The sequence below is a fragment of the Pseudorca crassidens genome, chromosome 1, assembly GCF_039906515.1.
Source record: "Pseudorca crassidens isolate mPseCra1 chromosome 1, mPseCra1.hap1, whole genome shotgun sequence".
Lineage (NCBI taxonomy): Eukaryota > Metazoa > Chordata > Mammalia > Artiodactyla > Delphinidae > Pseudorca > Pseudorca crassidens.
In genome coordinates, this window is record NC_090296.1 from 183,908,997 (window position 1) to 183,926,263 (window position 17,267).

At 39.7% G+C, this 17,267-nt stretch overlaps 1 protein-coding gene across 1 annotated transcript in view; it reads left to right on the forward strand.

Moving 5' to 3' along the window:
- The window catches only part of PLXDC2 (plexin domain containing 2), a 410,586-nt gene extending 398,299 nt beyond the window's left edge, over window positions 1–12,287 (forward strand). The window contains exon 14 of the mRNA XM_067702751.1: window positions 2,499–12,287. Within this exon, the coding sequence (XP_067558852.1) occupies window positions 2,499–2,615 (117 nt within the window). The 3' untranslated portion in view covers window positions 2,616–12,287. The remainder of the gene's footprint in view (window positions 1–2,498) is intronic.
- The last annotated feature ends 4,980 nt before the right edge of the window (window positions 12,288–17,267 follow it).

A 17,267-nucleotide genomic window follows, 5' to 3' on the forward strand; every position in this document is an offset into this window, starting at 1 on the left:
AAATCTTGGACCTGCCATTTGCTAGCTTTTTAGGTTTGTGCGAAAGGTAAATGATTGAGTTGTACACATTAAATGAGATAGTGTATGTAAATTACCTACTAACTGCATGAAATACGGTTAAGAGCTTAATAAAATATAACTTTCACAAGCATCATCATCAACATTCTCATTAATGGCGCTCCTTTTTATTTTTTTTATTGGATAAATTTGAAGTTGTGTAAATTTAAGGCATACAGCATGTTACTTTGATACATTTTTATATCGTAATATGGTTGCTGTTGTAATGACATTTATTGCATTACATACTTATAGTACAATATTATTTAATACCCATTACAAGCGTATACCCTTAAATTCTATCAATCTTATCTCCCCACCCCCCCATTGCCTGGTAACCACTGTTTTACTTTTTGTTACTCTTTTAGGTTTGACTTTTTTAGATTCCACACATAAGTGATATCATACAGTACTTGTCTTTCTCTGACTTGTCTCGCTTAGCATAATGTGCTCAAGGTCCATCCATGTTGTCACAGATGACAGGATGTCCTCCTTTCTCATGGCAGAATAATATCCCACTGTGTATATCCCACTATATATACCACCTCTTCTTTATCCATTCATCCACTGATGGACATTCAGGTTGTTTCCATATCTTGGCTATTGTGAATAATGCTGCAATAAACATGGGAGTGCATTTATCTCTTCAAACTCCTGTTTTCATTTCCTTTGGGTATATACCAGAAGTGGAATTGCTGGATCATCTATTTTTAACCTTTTGAGGGACTTCCCCATTGTTTTCCCTAGTGGTTGGACTAATCTACACTCCCACCTACAGTGTCTAAGGATTCCCTCCGGTTCCATCACATCCTCCCTAGCACCTGCTGTCTGTTGTCTTCTTGATGGTAATCCGCACTCCTTTTTCATGGTCACCTGTAGCACAGCGTCTTCATGTGCTGAGTTGTAAACTTGTGCTGCTTCCCAGGGCTGTACTTGCCCGCTGGACCCCCAGGCCAGGTGGGCCTTGGAAGGTGGGACTTCAGAACAGACATAGTGGTGCTGCTTCACTCAGAGAAAGACAGGGCAGCTGTGCCCTAAGAAGCCCAGTTGTGAAGTAACTGAAACCAGAGTGGGGGTTCTAAAGAGTGAGCCTGTTGGCATTTTCCCGCAGACAGGAGTGACCATAAATTACAGGGTCCATCTCCCTAGAAACGATTAGTATATTTCCACTGATGATGATTTTTAGTTCCAACAGACACGCTATTTTGCCCTTTATCCCTCTCAGGTTTACCTTCTTCTCTTGGAAAGTAAAGATAATTCAGTTTCACTTGCATCATGGGACTTAATCAGCTAATAAATATAAAGCATTCTGACCACATAATGTTGTATAGACAGTACATGATATTATTAGTAGGCAGGATGCAATGACCGTGATTGGTATCTTTCCAGAAGGTAGAGCTAATAGTCATTCCCGCCTGATGTTACAGCCATTAATCATGACAGTGGAATGTAATTGGCAAATCTAGAAAGCTGCCAAATGCCTGTGTATCTACACTGATAGTTAACATTTTTCACATTGAAATGCTTTAGATAGAAATAAACTTCCTTTAATATTTATCGTTTTATTTACTCCAAAATTGCAAGCACTCTGATAAATGGAGGAAGAGTTTCTAGTGTCACTGTGGCCGCGAAATGCCTTTTAGTGTCTTCTCCTCCTGGAACTTAATAATTCATTTTAGCACTTCTATTTGTAAATCACAGAAGGTTTATTTGATGGACCCAGTGCTGGGGAGAAGTGTCAATACAAATAACCTGTATTTTAGGACCAGTGTCTACATGTGCAATTATTTACATAGGTTTGAGATTGTCTGTGCCCTCTGATGTTGGATTCAGTTTTCAGGGCACGACATCTGTTAATTTTCAAACACAAAAGTCATCTATGGGAATTCTTAGCTTAATATTAATGTGATTGATCTATTAGTTTTTGTTTTGTTTTGGAGGGCGGTTTTTTTTGCTAGGAAGTCTAGCACCAAATTTGAAGCACACTTCTAAGAACTGTGTAGAATTTTATGGCTTAAGTTTTTGAGTGAATTAATAAGTGAAATGAAGTGATATCATTATTAACTTCTAGAGAAGAGAAAGCGTCAGTCGCTATACATTAAGAAGACTTGTTTTTTATGACCGTTCACTTTTGCTTAGTTATATTTGGACCCTTATGGAGTCTTTTAGACATAAATATGCATAAGGCATAAACCATGCCTTTGAGAAGCTCTCAGTCCTGTGGGGGGAGGTATGGCCAAGGGACTGTCACCTGGGAGGCTCTGGTACTGCCATAATGGAGAGTGCTTTGAGCATGTATAATGCCAACCGTGGCAGTAATGAGATCATTTAATATGTTACTAAATTTAAATCAGAAGTTCATCTAAAATATTTGGCAAATATATTTTTCTTATGATATGACCATCGCCCTGGTGTTCACTATTTTACATTTCCTGTTTCAGAGACGCCCAAGCAGATGGCCTGCGATGAAGTTTCGAAGAGGTTCTGGCCATCCTGCCTATGCTGAGGTTGAACCAGTTGGAGAGAAAGAAGGTTTTATTGTATCAGAGCAGTGCTAAAATTTCTAGGACAGAACAGCACCAGTGCTGGCTTACAGGTGTTAAGACTAAAAATTTGCCTATACCTTTAAGACACACACACACACACACACACACACACACACAGAGACACACACACACACACACACACACACACACACACACACACACACACACACACACGAGCCCTAAGCTGCTGTAGTCAGAAGGAGATGAGATTTCTGGACAAGCCCAGCCCAGGAAGGGTTAAAAAATAAAAACCCTAAAACTTATAGAGGATACCTATTACCATTGAACGTAGAATTCCCTAGTGGAATGACCTCTAAAGTTCACTCAGCACATCTCCTGTGGACTTATCAGAAATATGACAAGATTACAATGCTGTTGGCTTAAGGTGCAGGGTTGCAAAGGGATCAAGACAAAAAATAATAAAGCTTTAGTTCACGAGGGATCTACACCTTGGTTCAAATATTCTTCTCTGATAACTGTGTTCCACAGCCTGAACCCATTCACTCAAAAGAGCAATGATGAATATTTCAGTTTGCTGAGAAAAGGAGCTGATGCAGGAGCAAAACCAAACACAAAATAAGAGGTTTTTCTGTCTTTTCACCAGACGTGTGGCTAAAGGGTTTTGTTTTTCTGGTCTAGACCCACCTGTTCCAACAAGTTCATCACTTTACAGGATGAATCTTTTACCTGTCCTGGAGGTTCTGACTCCGCCTCCGTCTTCCTTGTTCTGGTTGCCCACTCTATGAGCAGTGACAGAATCGCAGCCTTTTAGCTAAGTGTGAGAAAGGAGGGAGAGGCAAAGGAGGCTTCTGGTTCCCCTGCCTCAGAGTTAAACATCTGATTTGTTTTAAGAAGTATTGCCTCCACCGCCCACTGTGAAGTCCTAGGAAGCCACAGTTGCTCTTGGCTGAAGGAAACAAAAGGAAACAGTACGAAGAATTCCTTAATCGTTTTTGAGGCAAAAACATTAAGGGATTCTAAACACATGGGGTTTTTGTTTCCGCTTTTTACTTTTTGCCGTTTCAGTCCGAAAGGCCCATTTCATTGTCGATTCCAATCTAAGAAGCCATTCAAGGCAGCACATCCCTGGCGATAAAAAGAAGGAAAGAACCCTGCTGAATCATACAGTAATTTTCTTTAAAGCACATAGTAGTTACATAAATATATATATAAATATATTTTTGTTTATAACTAACACAAGGCAGGCTCTTGTGACTCAGTGCATTTTGTCATCAAGACAAAACAAATGCGAGATGCATTACTGCATACTTCCATAGAGTTGTAAAATAATCCTTAATATTAGAATATTTTTATGTCACTTAGCAGAAGTGGTTCAATTAGTTGCAGTGCCCATCATTTTCCTGCCTATTTGATCTGCTCTCCCATTCATATCAACCCCTTTCCCTCCCTGGTGAAATAAAGCAGATGCAAAAAGCTCCTTAGATGGATCTGTCATTTGCCTCATAATCACAGTCCAGATTTTGAAACCTCCCCATGAATGAAGACAGGAAATTCATCCCTGGAGGAGGAAAGTGGTTAATATATATATTGAGCTCCTAAAGTTTAAATTCAGGTACTGTGTGTACAATTTCATCAACATCTCGACCCATGAAACTTATGTCTTGTGCCAAGAAGCTATTGGTTTCTGTAGGGTACCGTGTCCAACATTTGCAGATTCAGGTATCAAGAAGCAGAGATGTCTCGTAAGCAGCACTTTACTACCAACTTAGCATCTATACACATGTCTACATCGAATGACATCAGTCCACTGACAGAGTATCATATTTTATCATCACAATTGTCGGATGTAAACTTATGCCATTTTCCATCAAGTATATTTTGCTTTACATTTTTAAGTACCTGATGAGGGTGATAATTTTTTCCTAACCTGCTTAGGTAATAATTGCAAAACAATTGACAAGCAAGGTGATTGAAGGTTGTGATGACAATCTCTCTGCTATAGCTACGTTCAGTTTATAGGAAATAACCCAACTTATTTCTTGTGGAGTAGGTTTGGTCAGTTAGCAATAACCAAATGACTTGCCAATGTAACTGGTGCAACGGGTACTCTACAAAGACATAAGGAACACATAGACGATTCCTTCTAGGATAAGATGATGCTTCTTTCACTGGCTTTTGTGTTAGGTGTGGCTTCCAATAGGAGATGATTGACAGTTATATAAGTCATGCATATATATATCCAACTCCTTTTGCAATTCTTTGAAGTAGTAATGTTATCTTTATTCCTTTCGAAGCTCGTCTTCCATTTTCGATTCAAAAACATCGACAATTCTGTAAAATAACATAAAACTCTAAATTGTTCAATGAACTAGAGCACCCAGTAATAGGGAAAACTTTTCAGAAGTAAAAAGGGCTGCTGAAGTGTGGAAAAACTTCCCAACCAAACCCAAAGTTAAAGGTGGTAAGAGGTTTCTGTTGTTTATGAATCTTTTAGTGGTAAGGAGGAAGGCTGGCTGAATCCCTTTTTTCATGAAACTTTCATTCTACTCTATATCTCTGGTTTGTTCTTCGTGCCCATTTACTGCAAAGGAAGAGCAGACATACACGAAGTTTCTGGAAAGTCAGAATGGACTCTGATGCTTTGGACTTTACATATATTATGTATTAGAAAGGGTGCATCTGTACATTACTTAATATATTATGAACATAGTAGAGAGAGAATAAAAATAATTTTACAAATTATGAATAGCAGAGGAACACATACAACGTTCTGGAGAAATAGATAAATGGTGCTACAGAGGAAATTAGTTATTTCATCTTAATTATTTGTAAAAACATTTAGTGAATAGGTAAAGATACTAAAAGTCAAGAAAAATATCTTAAGCCAACACTTGACCACAGTGTTGGTTTGTTTATGACAGGTTTGGACTTCAAGATATACTAACAACTAGAAAACTAAAGATAAATAATAAAGTACAGTTTATCCCCCATTATTATTTTAGTTTGCGATACCTGGGGCAGTTGCTCATCTCTCTCACAGGGAGCTTCTAGAATGTGCTGTCCAATATTATACCCATTAGCCAAGTGTAGCACTTTAAATTAATTAAAATTCAATAAAAATAAAAATTCAGTCACACTAGCCCTATTTCAAGCACCCAGTAGTTACGTGTGGTTCATGGCTACCATATTGGACAACACAGAACACTCCTGTCATTGCAGAAAATTCTACTAACACTGCTGTAGAGGTCTTTCCTTTTAACACCCTCCCCTTGAAGAAAAGGAGGAGGAGAAGAAATAGATTTGATAGTTCCTGGGCCTATCTAAGCGTTTTTGCTCGCAGAGAGGCAGCGTAGAGTAATGAAAAGAATCCCAGCTGACGCAGCTTTGAGTCTCCACTATGTTATCTTGGGAAAATCACTTTAACCGCCATGAGTCTCAATTTGCAAGTTTGGAAAATAAAAATATTTTTGTCCTGTCTTCCTTGCAAGGTTATTATTATGTAGATTGACTAAATGTATAGACTTTTAAAACTTCATGTCAACAGAAGCCATGGAAAGCACATCTGTTGGTCCAGTACCAGCACAGCTTTGTATTCCAAGGGAAAAAAGTCCATCAATCCTAAAAGCATTCAAAGACAGTCCAATCAATACAGTTCTTGAGAAAATGCCAAAGGAGAATCCGCTCAAACCACACAGAACTGCTTAAATTCTTTTTTTCCCGTATTAATATTTTCTCTTAATATTTCCTCTGCATGACATCAGCCTCAACTATCCCTCCTCTCCCACAACAAAGTCCCTGTGTGCCCCCTTCCTCTGGCTCAGCTCTCTATTGTACAGAGCCACTGAGCCTCTCTAGTTTCTTCTGATTTCCCAGTTTTCTCTTCACAACAAAGGGAAGCTCAGGAGCTGACCAGCAGGCTTCTCTAGAAGAAAGTACCTCAAACAAATAATTTCAAATATGTGTTTTATCCCTATCACACAAATGTAAGGGGCTGTCACATTAAAATATAAAAATATGTGGAACTTAATTTTAAATGTAAAAATTTGCAAATGCACACTATATGAAAGGAATAAAATAAATTTAAATGTTGCTGATATGTAGATAATATATATTCTCAGATTAGTATGATTTATTAGTTTTGGCAAAAAATTCTCATGTTATTTCCTCATTCTGAGGGAGTATAAATTTGGTAATGCCCTTAGTGTCTATAGCCCAGGGCAAAAAACAAGTTTTGCTGGAACCCATGCCTCGGTTGAAGACACTTCTATGATAAATTAATATTTAAGTAAGACTAACTGAAAAATAGATGCTATGGTTGAGGCTTCTTCCTCCTATGAAATGTTATTTTGCTTTGTGTTTCTTCCAGCATTTTTAAGATATTTTATTATGATGTGTTTTATTAATTCCCAAAGATTGCTCTTGTTTTCACTTTCCTAGCCTCCAGCTTTTAGCATCAGCATCTATATGCCAGAATCACTGGAGGTCATCTCATCTGACCTCTTCATTTACAGATCAGAAAAATTGAGGCCCAGAGAGATATAGTAATTTTCCCAGCATCAGAACTGGATCTTGAACTTAAGACTCCTGACTGGTTGTTTTTGTTCCAGTTGCCTTTGCCTACAGCCCTTCATCAGCATTTAAGGCCAGCCAAGCAGCGTAGACGGCACACTCTACCTAAAAGCAAATTTCATTTGCTATACTGACTCTCTGTTCTGTCTTTGGTAGAGAACATTGGACCAATATTCCTCCATCATGTGTGTGTCTTAGGAATGGTACCATTTTATAACAGCCAGTAATTTCAAGTTCTGGCTATTTCAGAGTCTTCATTCGGTTTTGCATGTCCCTTTCTTTCACGCCTACCTGTGGCCACCTAAGTTAGCAATACTATCTTGTGCCGTATAAAATTGTACTGCCTTTGTTTCATTTCTTCCCAGACGTACCTGAAAACTAGTAATCTTCATAGCAGGTTTTCTTACTACATTATCATAATTCATTTGAACCTAAGAAGCTTTTTTGAGCAAATACTATGAGGTCTGTGGCATGATGTATTTGATACTCCTACTTCCTTGTGTTTGTAGAGCACTTTACATTTTACAGAGCACTTTGATTCATTTCTTCATTTGTTCATTCATTCAACCAGCCAATTCACTTAAATTTTTGTTGAGCACCTACGGGAACCAAGTTCCTGTGCTAGATCTCATGATATACAGTGATAAATACAAACAGTAAGAGATCAGGCATGTCCACTGATAATTGTAATATGGTGAAATCCTCCAACACAGCTCTGCAAATTGATAGGATCACTATTACTCTATCCAATTTCCAGTTCCAATTTGTAGTCTACTTAGATAGGGAACTCTCAAGTATTGGCCTGAGGAACGTTTCTGAAATACGATACATCACTGCCCATCTCTGCTGTTGGCTGTGTTTCAAAGGATGTGTTAATTTCATTAAGAAGAGGAACAGTTACTCATCCAAAATTGTCCCAGACCCAGGAGGACTTTCTAGGGCACTTAAATTCTTCCTGATCAGGTGTTAGAACTGTTCACACTCTAATATTTCTGTGTGGCTTTGTGAATTACCAGCATCATTGTTTCAGGGTCTTCCAGAAGCACCAGTAGATCAAAGAAACACTTGCACTTTAGGTGTGTGTGGTTGTTTGTCATTCATTAGACTGTCTCAGGTTTTCTCAACCTCAGCACTGTTGACACGTTGGGCCCCCTAATTCTCGATGGGGGATGGGCTGGTGGGAGTGGTCCCTTGCATTGCAGGGCGTTTGGCAGCCTACGGGCTTCTGTTGACTACATGCCAGTAGCTCACATACACACACACACCCCAGCTGTGAAAACGAAAGATGTCTCCAGACATTGCCAAATGTCCTCTGGGGTGAGATTGGGAAAACTACTGAATTATCTAATGAATAAAATATATCAGGAGGAAAAAATAAACGTTTCTCTTTCTCTTGTCACTTAATCTTCATTATAGATAGGTTTTTTATTAATAATAAGACGACATCAGAAACTCTTTGAATTAGAAGGGACTATAAAAGTCACTAGTTTAACCACAACCCGATGTCATCTTTATCTATTTCTCCATCTCTCAGTTTTACAAATGTATTGAGAAATCAGAAGATGGGTTATCTCTGGAACTTAGGAATTTACTTTCTCATAGCGAGAGAGAAGGCTGTTTGGTGTTTTTACTTTGCCCTGAAATAGCTGCTGCAATGATTTTTGCTTCGGTTGGGGACTTGGTGTCATACAACTTAAGTATCTCAGAGACTTGGAGGAGTTTTCTTTTGGTTATTTCACATGTCTACAGATCGTGCTCCATCATCCTGCTTTCCAAATGTGCATAGAAGTTGACGTTTGGTCCATCTAATTTTAAGTATATCTGCATGAGCTTTCTATTTCTTTTTTTTCTTGAGTTTTCTGTCTCTGATATTGATTTTTTATTACCCCTCTGGGAAAAAATTTTGACTGTCCCAAGTAATCAAAAGTTGGAAATGTCCAAATGTCTAAATATGTCAAGCCAAAGTTCCTGCTGATTTAATGTGCCTTATTTCAGCATTCCTGTAATTTCCTATAAATAACCCTGTGTTTGTACTTGTGTCTGTGCTGCACCAATTGGAAAACTTGGTGAAGTTATAAAACACAACCCCTTAAGAGTATCTTAGAAATAACAACAAACCCCTAACTGGAATACAGGTCTCCCTCTACTCCTTTGCCAAAAGACCAACGCACTTTGGAAACATTCTTAATTATTTGCTACAAGTTGCTAATATGCACACACGACTAAAAGCCTTGATTAGGAAGTCCAAGGCTATAAAATATTGACAAGCACATCCAGCGTGACCTCTCCCAAGACCATCACAGAAATCAGAAAACTCCAACCGGGGAGATCCTCAAGTGTGTATATGAATTCCTTCTCTACCACCGTCATACCAGACACTACGGTAACACTTAAGGCTTTGATTAAGTTGACCTTCCAATTTCAACTTAAATTGCAACATATCTGCCTAATTACTGTCTGACATACCTTTTAAACCATCCAGTTCCCACTGCTCTCACAATAATTATTGCAAAGCAGTAAGAGGATAATTGTTCAAGTAAAATCGCCTAAATTCTTGAATCGATTCTCCATAACAAAGTTATGGAACCCATCATCACTGGCTTTTCAGTGTTCATTCTTGTTAATTTCCAGATCACTATCCACACTGAAAGAGTCTATGTTACTTTAAATCCAGAATAAAAAGCTGGAAAAAATTAATGCAAATCATATGCTCGTGCTCACCTTTTTCTAATTTCTAAGATCTATTAACATTTGAGAATTACTTTAATAAAAAAAGCCTCTCCTAATGGACTAAAGAAAAAAATATATATATTCATGTTGATTCCAGTTGAAAAACCTCAGTGACTTCTCTCATTACCACTGGAGTATTGATTTTTTTTAAAAAAAATTCTGTCTCTTCCCTAGCATTACAAATATATATATATATTCATGACCAAAATATCACTTACTAATCATGCAGCTGTAAACCTTTTGTGCCTATCAAATAGATACATAGCATGAAACTAATTTTAGACGTTCGTTATGTGGGAAGAGGTATAGGAGTGGGTGGATGGGAATGATTCATGGGAAAAGTAAAGATCAAAATATGCTATCAAGCAGAATTTTCAACTTCTTCAGAGCAATGTGCAAATAAATATTCAATGAAGACCACCTCAAATTTAAGTCGGCCAGACACTGAGACACTGGGGCACAGATCCTGTAAGTTATGCTAAGAAACACGTGACGTCCAGAAGGTAAAGGTGTCCTCATTTAAGCTAAAACTCAGCCATCATCCGCCTGTACCTCTTCTAGGGCACCAATCCGAAAATCATTAAGGCTTTTGCTCTAGAGAATTGGGTTACTTAGGTGCAAGTAATGACCAAAAAGAGGCTTCTTGCTTATCCCCGTCTGACTTACAAGGCATGACCATGTTCTTTGAATCCCTTATACCAGAGACCATGAGACAGCCAACCGCACACAGGAAATAAAATACAATAAAAAATATAAATAATTTTCCTGAGGAAAAGATAAGAAAGGGTACTGTATTCTGTAGACCCAGAGCTGGATCTCTGTGAAGTTTAACCATCTTGGGACCCAGACTCCATCCTATGGTCTAGACTTTGTGGTCATGCCTAAGCAACCATTTTAAGGCTAGTTTGAACAAAAATATACTCGAGTGTTATAGTTTTAGCAGGGAAATAAAAACTCATGTGAAGTGTCTTCCACCAGGCTACTCTGAAAATACCATCAAGTGAAATCAGAGCTTCCCTTGCTGAAAAATGTTAAAATCATTTTAGGGAAATGAATTAAGTTTCTTTAGACACAAACACTTTGTGTTTATTAGAACTAAATCAGGGCCCTAGCTGAGAAGGGGGAAGTCTTTTCATTGGTTGGTCAAAACAAATCTCTCATTTGCCTCATTTGAGGCATTTGGACAGTGCCTGGGAAGTACATTATTTTCAGGGGGAAAAAGAAACAGCCTTTTTTTTTTTTTTGCATGCCAGCTGGGATCATGGGAACTTCCAGTGCCAGGAATTTACTACTGTTTCTGGTAATTCTGCCTGTAGTCATTTGAAACGTTGAAGGGTGAAAGGAGGAGAAGCCGGGCACCCAGAGGGCTGTCTGTGTTTCACGCCAGTTGGACCAGCGCAGAGAATATTTGTAAATGCATTTCGAAGTGGATATAATTGTAGCCTTTGTCAGAATCACAAAGCTCTCTGTGGAGCTGCTGAAAGAGAACACTGGGGGGAAAATCCGACCCTCTACACCCAGTCAGCCCCAAACAAAAGGAAAGACGGTGGGTGAGCCCATCACATTACGAGTTTGTTTCTGTTTTCCACAGCCCTGGACTTCAAATCAAGGACATGTCTGCCAGGTGAAGGTTAATTTTGCTGAGGTTTTCCAAAACTTCATTTAATACTTGGAAAACTGAGCATTTTGAAGTTACTCCAGTCCTCCGGGCATCATTCCTATTTCCTTTGCCATGTCAATGAGACATCGGAGACCACATTTTTTCATGGTAAAATAATGTTCGCATACTTCATGATGACCTCATGCTTGACATACCTGAACCTGCAAATGTAAAAACGATTGTATCTGGATTTGCACTGATGGTGTCTGATAGCAGAAGACCTTTACTGGAATCCTCTGTTTAAGTTCAGTAATTCAGATGCTACATACTTCTGCAAGCTTCTTGATTATTTTCACTGTAAGATTAATTATCTAAGTTTGAATGTATTTCCTCACAGTCTATTAATTTGCCATCTATCTTTTACCTGGAGATCATTATGATTGCAATAATTCATTAAAGTTCTCCTCACACAGCTTCTTAAACCAAGTTTTTCTGCATTTCTTCTGCTCACAGTATGTGGGGAATCTTGTTTTGTTTTGGTTTTTTTCCTAGTAATAATTTTGTAAGAAAGCCAGTGTATCGACTGCCATGGTGACACAATTTATCTTTTAAGATCTGGAAGCTGGTGGTGACCAAGTGCTATGTGTGTTCTCTCTGTCAATTGCGATTTTCAGAATTAAATCATGTTTTCTTTCACTTTCGGTTGGAGTTAACACGTTTGGGATTTTTAGAAGGGAGAGAAGGGAGCAATTTCGGTAATACTGCTGTCATATTTGACTACATATTAAAAACAATAAATGATCATTTTGTTTTAATTTCGTAAACATGTTTATCCGTGTCTTTCAATGTAGTTTCGTTTTCTTTCCACCATTAGCTTTTGAAACATTTTACCTATTGTGGAAGAAAATCTACCTGCAGTGTCCAGAGCCACAGGCTAATGACAGGGTAGAAAGTCCTTCTGTTTCTAAGTGTGCCCCAGTGTGGGACCGATACCAACTAGCGTGAACGATAGAAAACGGAGCACCTGGAATGTCACGGCAACCAGGTGGAGACTTGGTCTCCACTCACAGCCCACAGAGCCCAAATGTTGTGTCGTTCTGGGCCAGACAGGTGGGCTCTGAGCTGCCAGTGAAAATCCTCGTGCCGGAATAAGTCAAGGGGCTGCAGTTCAGCTCCTGCCTCTGTCGCTAGTCCTGGTTCGCGAACCTCCGTGACTTTCCAAATGAGTTGCTGAAGGTTCTCTCTTATTCCATCCCCTTTTCCCAAACTGGAAAGGCTTGTACGTCTTTCTCAGCTAATTTAAGTAGAATGTCTGAACTGAGATGCTTTGAAGTCCAAATATTCTTTCCCTGTTTCTTGATCCACCAGTCTCAGGCTATCCTTTTCACAGCTGCGAGTACCCACAGGCCTGAACTCCGGAACCAGGAAGCAAGTGCCAGAGGGCGCCGGGAATCCCAGCCAGTGGCGCTGGTTGGGCAATTGCTCTGTGCAATTCAAGAGAGATTTTGTAAAATCTTACCTCTGTATGGATCTTTTGGACTGTGCTGATTAAACTCTGATATCGCGGAGTGAATTCAGAACTGCGATCTTAAATGGTGCAAATTGTTTTATGATGCCCAAAGGGAAAAGTTATTCATGCAAATCATGCAACTTTCCCTAACAGTACAAAAACATTAAGGCCAGTGCTTTTAATGTGTACCATTTCTTTAATAATGCAGTGGAAATGTTAAGGAAAAAAAGCTCATGGCAATCATAAAACTTTTAAATTAGCTGTAGATCTATCTCCTATAAATTCAGGTCTTCTCCTCACAGGTCCTCTATTCCAAACCACTTTTTTCAGAATCAGAGCCTTCTGACATGGAGTTAGGAATATTTTTCCCCCTCAGTTTATTTTAACTAACATTCATTGAATGTCTATCCTGTGCTATGCAGTGTGCTTGACTCCAGGGCTCCACAAACAAAAAAGATAAAGTCCTTGTTTTCAATTAGCCTATAGTGTAGTAGGGGAGACAAACGTTTAAACAAATATGGCAGGTCAAGGTTGATAGGCCCAAGGATAGAAATACACAGTACAGTGAAGTTACAGAGGAGGAGCGAGTCAGTTCTGTATGGAAAGGGTCAGGACAGCCTTCACGGAGCAAGGGATATTTGAACATGATCTTGGCAGGTGAGTAGGCCTTCAGCAGGGGACAACACAGGCAGCCCAAGGTTTGGGTGCTGTGAGCAAACGGACCGGCCGGGGTAGAGGAGAAAGGAGAGAAAGGCTGGAGAGTAAAGCCCCTGATGACATGCACAGGCCTTCAGGGTATGACTTCAAAGCAGTAGATGCACTTGAAAATTTTGCAGTAGAGGGGCCATGGAAACCACCCCGCTTTAGAAAGATGACCCAGCAGGCGAAGCAATGGATGAACTGCAGGGGAGACATAGCTGGACACCATTCTGGAGACAACTACTCATGTCTGGCTACTGTTCCATGACTACTATTTCTCCTTAGTTCTCAGATCGTGGCCTCCATTTAGTCAGTCCTCTACTAATAAAATCCAACGTTAACTAATTTGTTGTCTGGACCCGTGCAAAGGTCCTAGCTGCGGTGAGACCATTTGACCCCTTTTCTCTGCCGCAGAGGTCCTTTTTCTGCTTGGATTCGCACAGCTGGTAACAAAACTGATGCTGAGACTGGAACAGCACAAGCTTTATTCAATGGTCAAAGAGTGGAGAAGCTGGAACTTAGTTCACAAACCGACTTCTCAACCTGACTAGGGCTGAGACACCATATGCATAAGAGGGTCACAGTAAAAGGGAAGGAAATGAGTAAAGAGAGGGAGGAATGAATATTCATGACTTATCCAAGAACAGGGGTGTAGCTGGGACTGGGAACCAAGGCAACACTCCATTTCAGGAGTCGTAAATCTCTCAGAATGAGGAGAGGATAAGACCCACTTAGATGATGGAGAGAAAATGAGACTTGCAGAAAGAATGGGCTCTTCCGGTTGTTGTCATAGCAACCATCAACAGTCATGGCACAGGTGAGTGAGTCATTTAACATGCTAATATATTACAGTGAGCATAGAATGAGTCTCGAGGTCTACTGGAGGTCAGGTTCACGAAGCCAACTGGCCTTGTGACTGGTACTCACCAATGGAGAAGCACAGAAACCAACAACAGTTTTGTGATACTCCTTAGGCCTCCCATCTACATACAAGTCTAAAGGTAGGGGGTTTATAGTTTTTGGAAATTTCAAAAATGTGTCAAAGAGAGAAAATCAATGAGAGTCCCATCGCGTTCGCAACTCGAGGTCACGTAGGAAGCCCAGCCTCCACCTAGTGAAGGGCCTATTATTTTCTGTGAGTTGTTATCATTTTAAAGACACAGTGAAATGCACTTGGCCTCCCAGAGTAAATGCACTTCACAAATGCCAGCACCTCCTGATAAATGTTAATTGACCCCTTTCAAATGTGCATTCCTCTCATTGGCTGCAATAAACTTTACTCAGGGTTTTGAACTTCTCCCAGATATTCTCCTGACATTTTTTACGGTGAACTTTACAGACATTTTGGGGTTGCAGGGTAACACCGGGCTATTTTTCTCCCCAGACTTCTTTGTACAATTGCAATTTAGATTTCCTCCCAAAAGGATTCACTGTGGCATGAGCCTTGATAGAATGTGAAGCAGATTTCTCCTGCTGCAGTTTGGCTGTAAGCCTGGAGGATGGGACGCATAAAGTATTCTAAATGCCATAGAACCTTGCATCTTATTTTGTTCTAGAATGTTTTAACTCTGCATCAGGATGCCTTGAAGTGAGATCCTGAATAAGCAAAAAACGCATGGCCAAAAAGAGATAGGCGACTTGCGAAAAATGAAGCACCCCTTTTGTAAAACGGTGTCGTTTCGAATTTACTTAGATGTCATTTTACTGAGGAAATGTATGTTGTTTGAAGAAGACCAGATCTCAGTGGGCTAAATGGTAGTAAAGCAAACAAGAAAGGAGCACGTGGTTAGAGACAAAAGTGAAAATGAGGGCATCAGTATCACAGGAGACTCCCCAGTGGCAAGGATGGCAGATGGGAAGTGCGTGGGGAGGAGGGGGCCATGGGGATTTTCTATTGGTTTGCTTTATGCCCTGATATGAAGCTTTATTGAGGCACCGGAGTGGGAGTTCATTGACGTCAGACAGATTGCCGAGGTCTTTTTGATTTCCTTGACAGAAAACGACAACTGATAACTGACCTGGCAGTCAAGGCGCAGAGACATTGAAAACATCAGTTCCTGCTAAAACAGGAAGGAAGGTCCACTGGTGATTGCTTTTTGCCCTCTGATAAATGTCAGACCAGGATCCCCCTACGATCAAGGGCTCGGGGATGGGCATCTGCTCTCAAGTTTACATATGTCAGTTTCCTGAGCTCATTTTTCTCTCTCTGCCCATAAAATGAGCTATCAGGCCATCTGATACCTACGCACGTAGCAATCAAGGGGACAAACTCTGTAACATTGCCCAGCTGACCTCTCAAAGCCCAGATTTCTTCATCTATAAAACGACGCTTCAGATAGTACCTCCTTCCTAGGATTATTGTGACAAATAAATAAGCTAAAATATTTAGCTTTATGTTATATTCATAAGGCCCAATAAAATTATGCTACCACGTTGCCTATGAAAGATGTGTTGATTTGGGCACAAAAATGTTTTCTTAGTCCTTAAGATAAATTTAAGGCAAAGAAGCAGAGAGGGGCAATTAACTGCAAGAGCAGATTGGAAAACAAGCAGCTTAAACTGGAAACTGCACGGGAGGAAAGCTGCTTCCCTTAGACTCTTATTTCATTCTCTCTGCAAGTCTCATTTTTCTCTCTACCATCTACACTGATCTTAGCCTCTCCCCATTCTGACAGAGTTATCAGAGTGAAAAAGAGGGAGCTTTAAACCTTAGTGATGAAAAATTAACTTTAAAATTTTTTTAAATAATTTAATTAAATAAAAATTTAAACACAACAATAACACTATATGTTATTAACATTTGGTTATATAATTTAAAGAGATCCCTGCTCTTTTTCGAGTTTATTCATTTGTTTATGATTTCACAGAAAAATCAAGTAAGCCTTCTGAGTGTTATTTTAATCCAGTTTGTCCACACAAAGACCACCACTGCTCAGGAAGCAACTCAAAGCAGAGGTCTCTGTAATGTGACAGTAGGCTCACCCGGGTCCAGCAAACAAAACACATGCATCAGCAGATCCCCCAACTCAAGAACTGGATTGTCATTTGCTGTGTATTTTATTTTGAGGATTCATTCAATGAATGTTTGCTGATCATCTTCCAAAGCCAACTACTGTTTTATGTGCTGGAAATTCAATGAGTTATTTATTTCACAAATACTTATATACTGTTTTTCTTATGCCAGGCACCGATCTAAACACTTGACAGATATTAAATTATTGAATTCCCTTATTACCCCTCTTAGCAGCTGCTCTTTCTATCTCTATGTGCCATAGACTGAATGTTTTTATCCCCCCCAAAATTAGCAGGTTAAAACCTAATCCTCAGTGGGATGGTATTAAGAGGTGGAGGCTTTTGGAAGGGATTAGGTTGGAGGGTGGAGCCCTCATGAGTGGGATTAGTGCCCTTATGAAAGAGACTCCAGAAAGCTCTCACCCCTCCCGCCACGTGAGGTCACAGTGAGAAGATGTCTCTGAACCAGGAAGGGGTTTTCACCAGACACCCAATCTGCTAGAGCCTTCACCTTGAACTTTCCAGCCTCCAGACTATAATAAATAAATCTCTGTTGTTTATAAAACCACCCAGTCTATGGTAT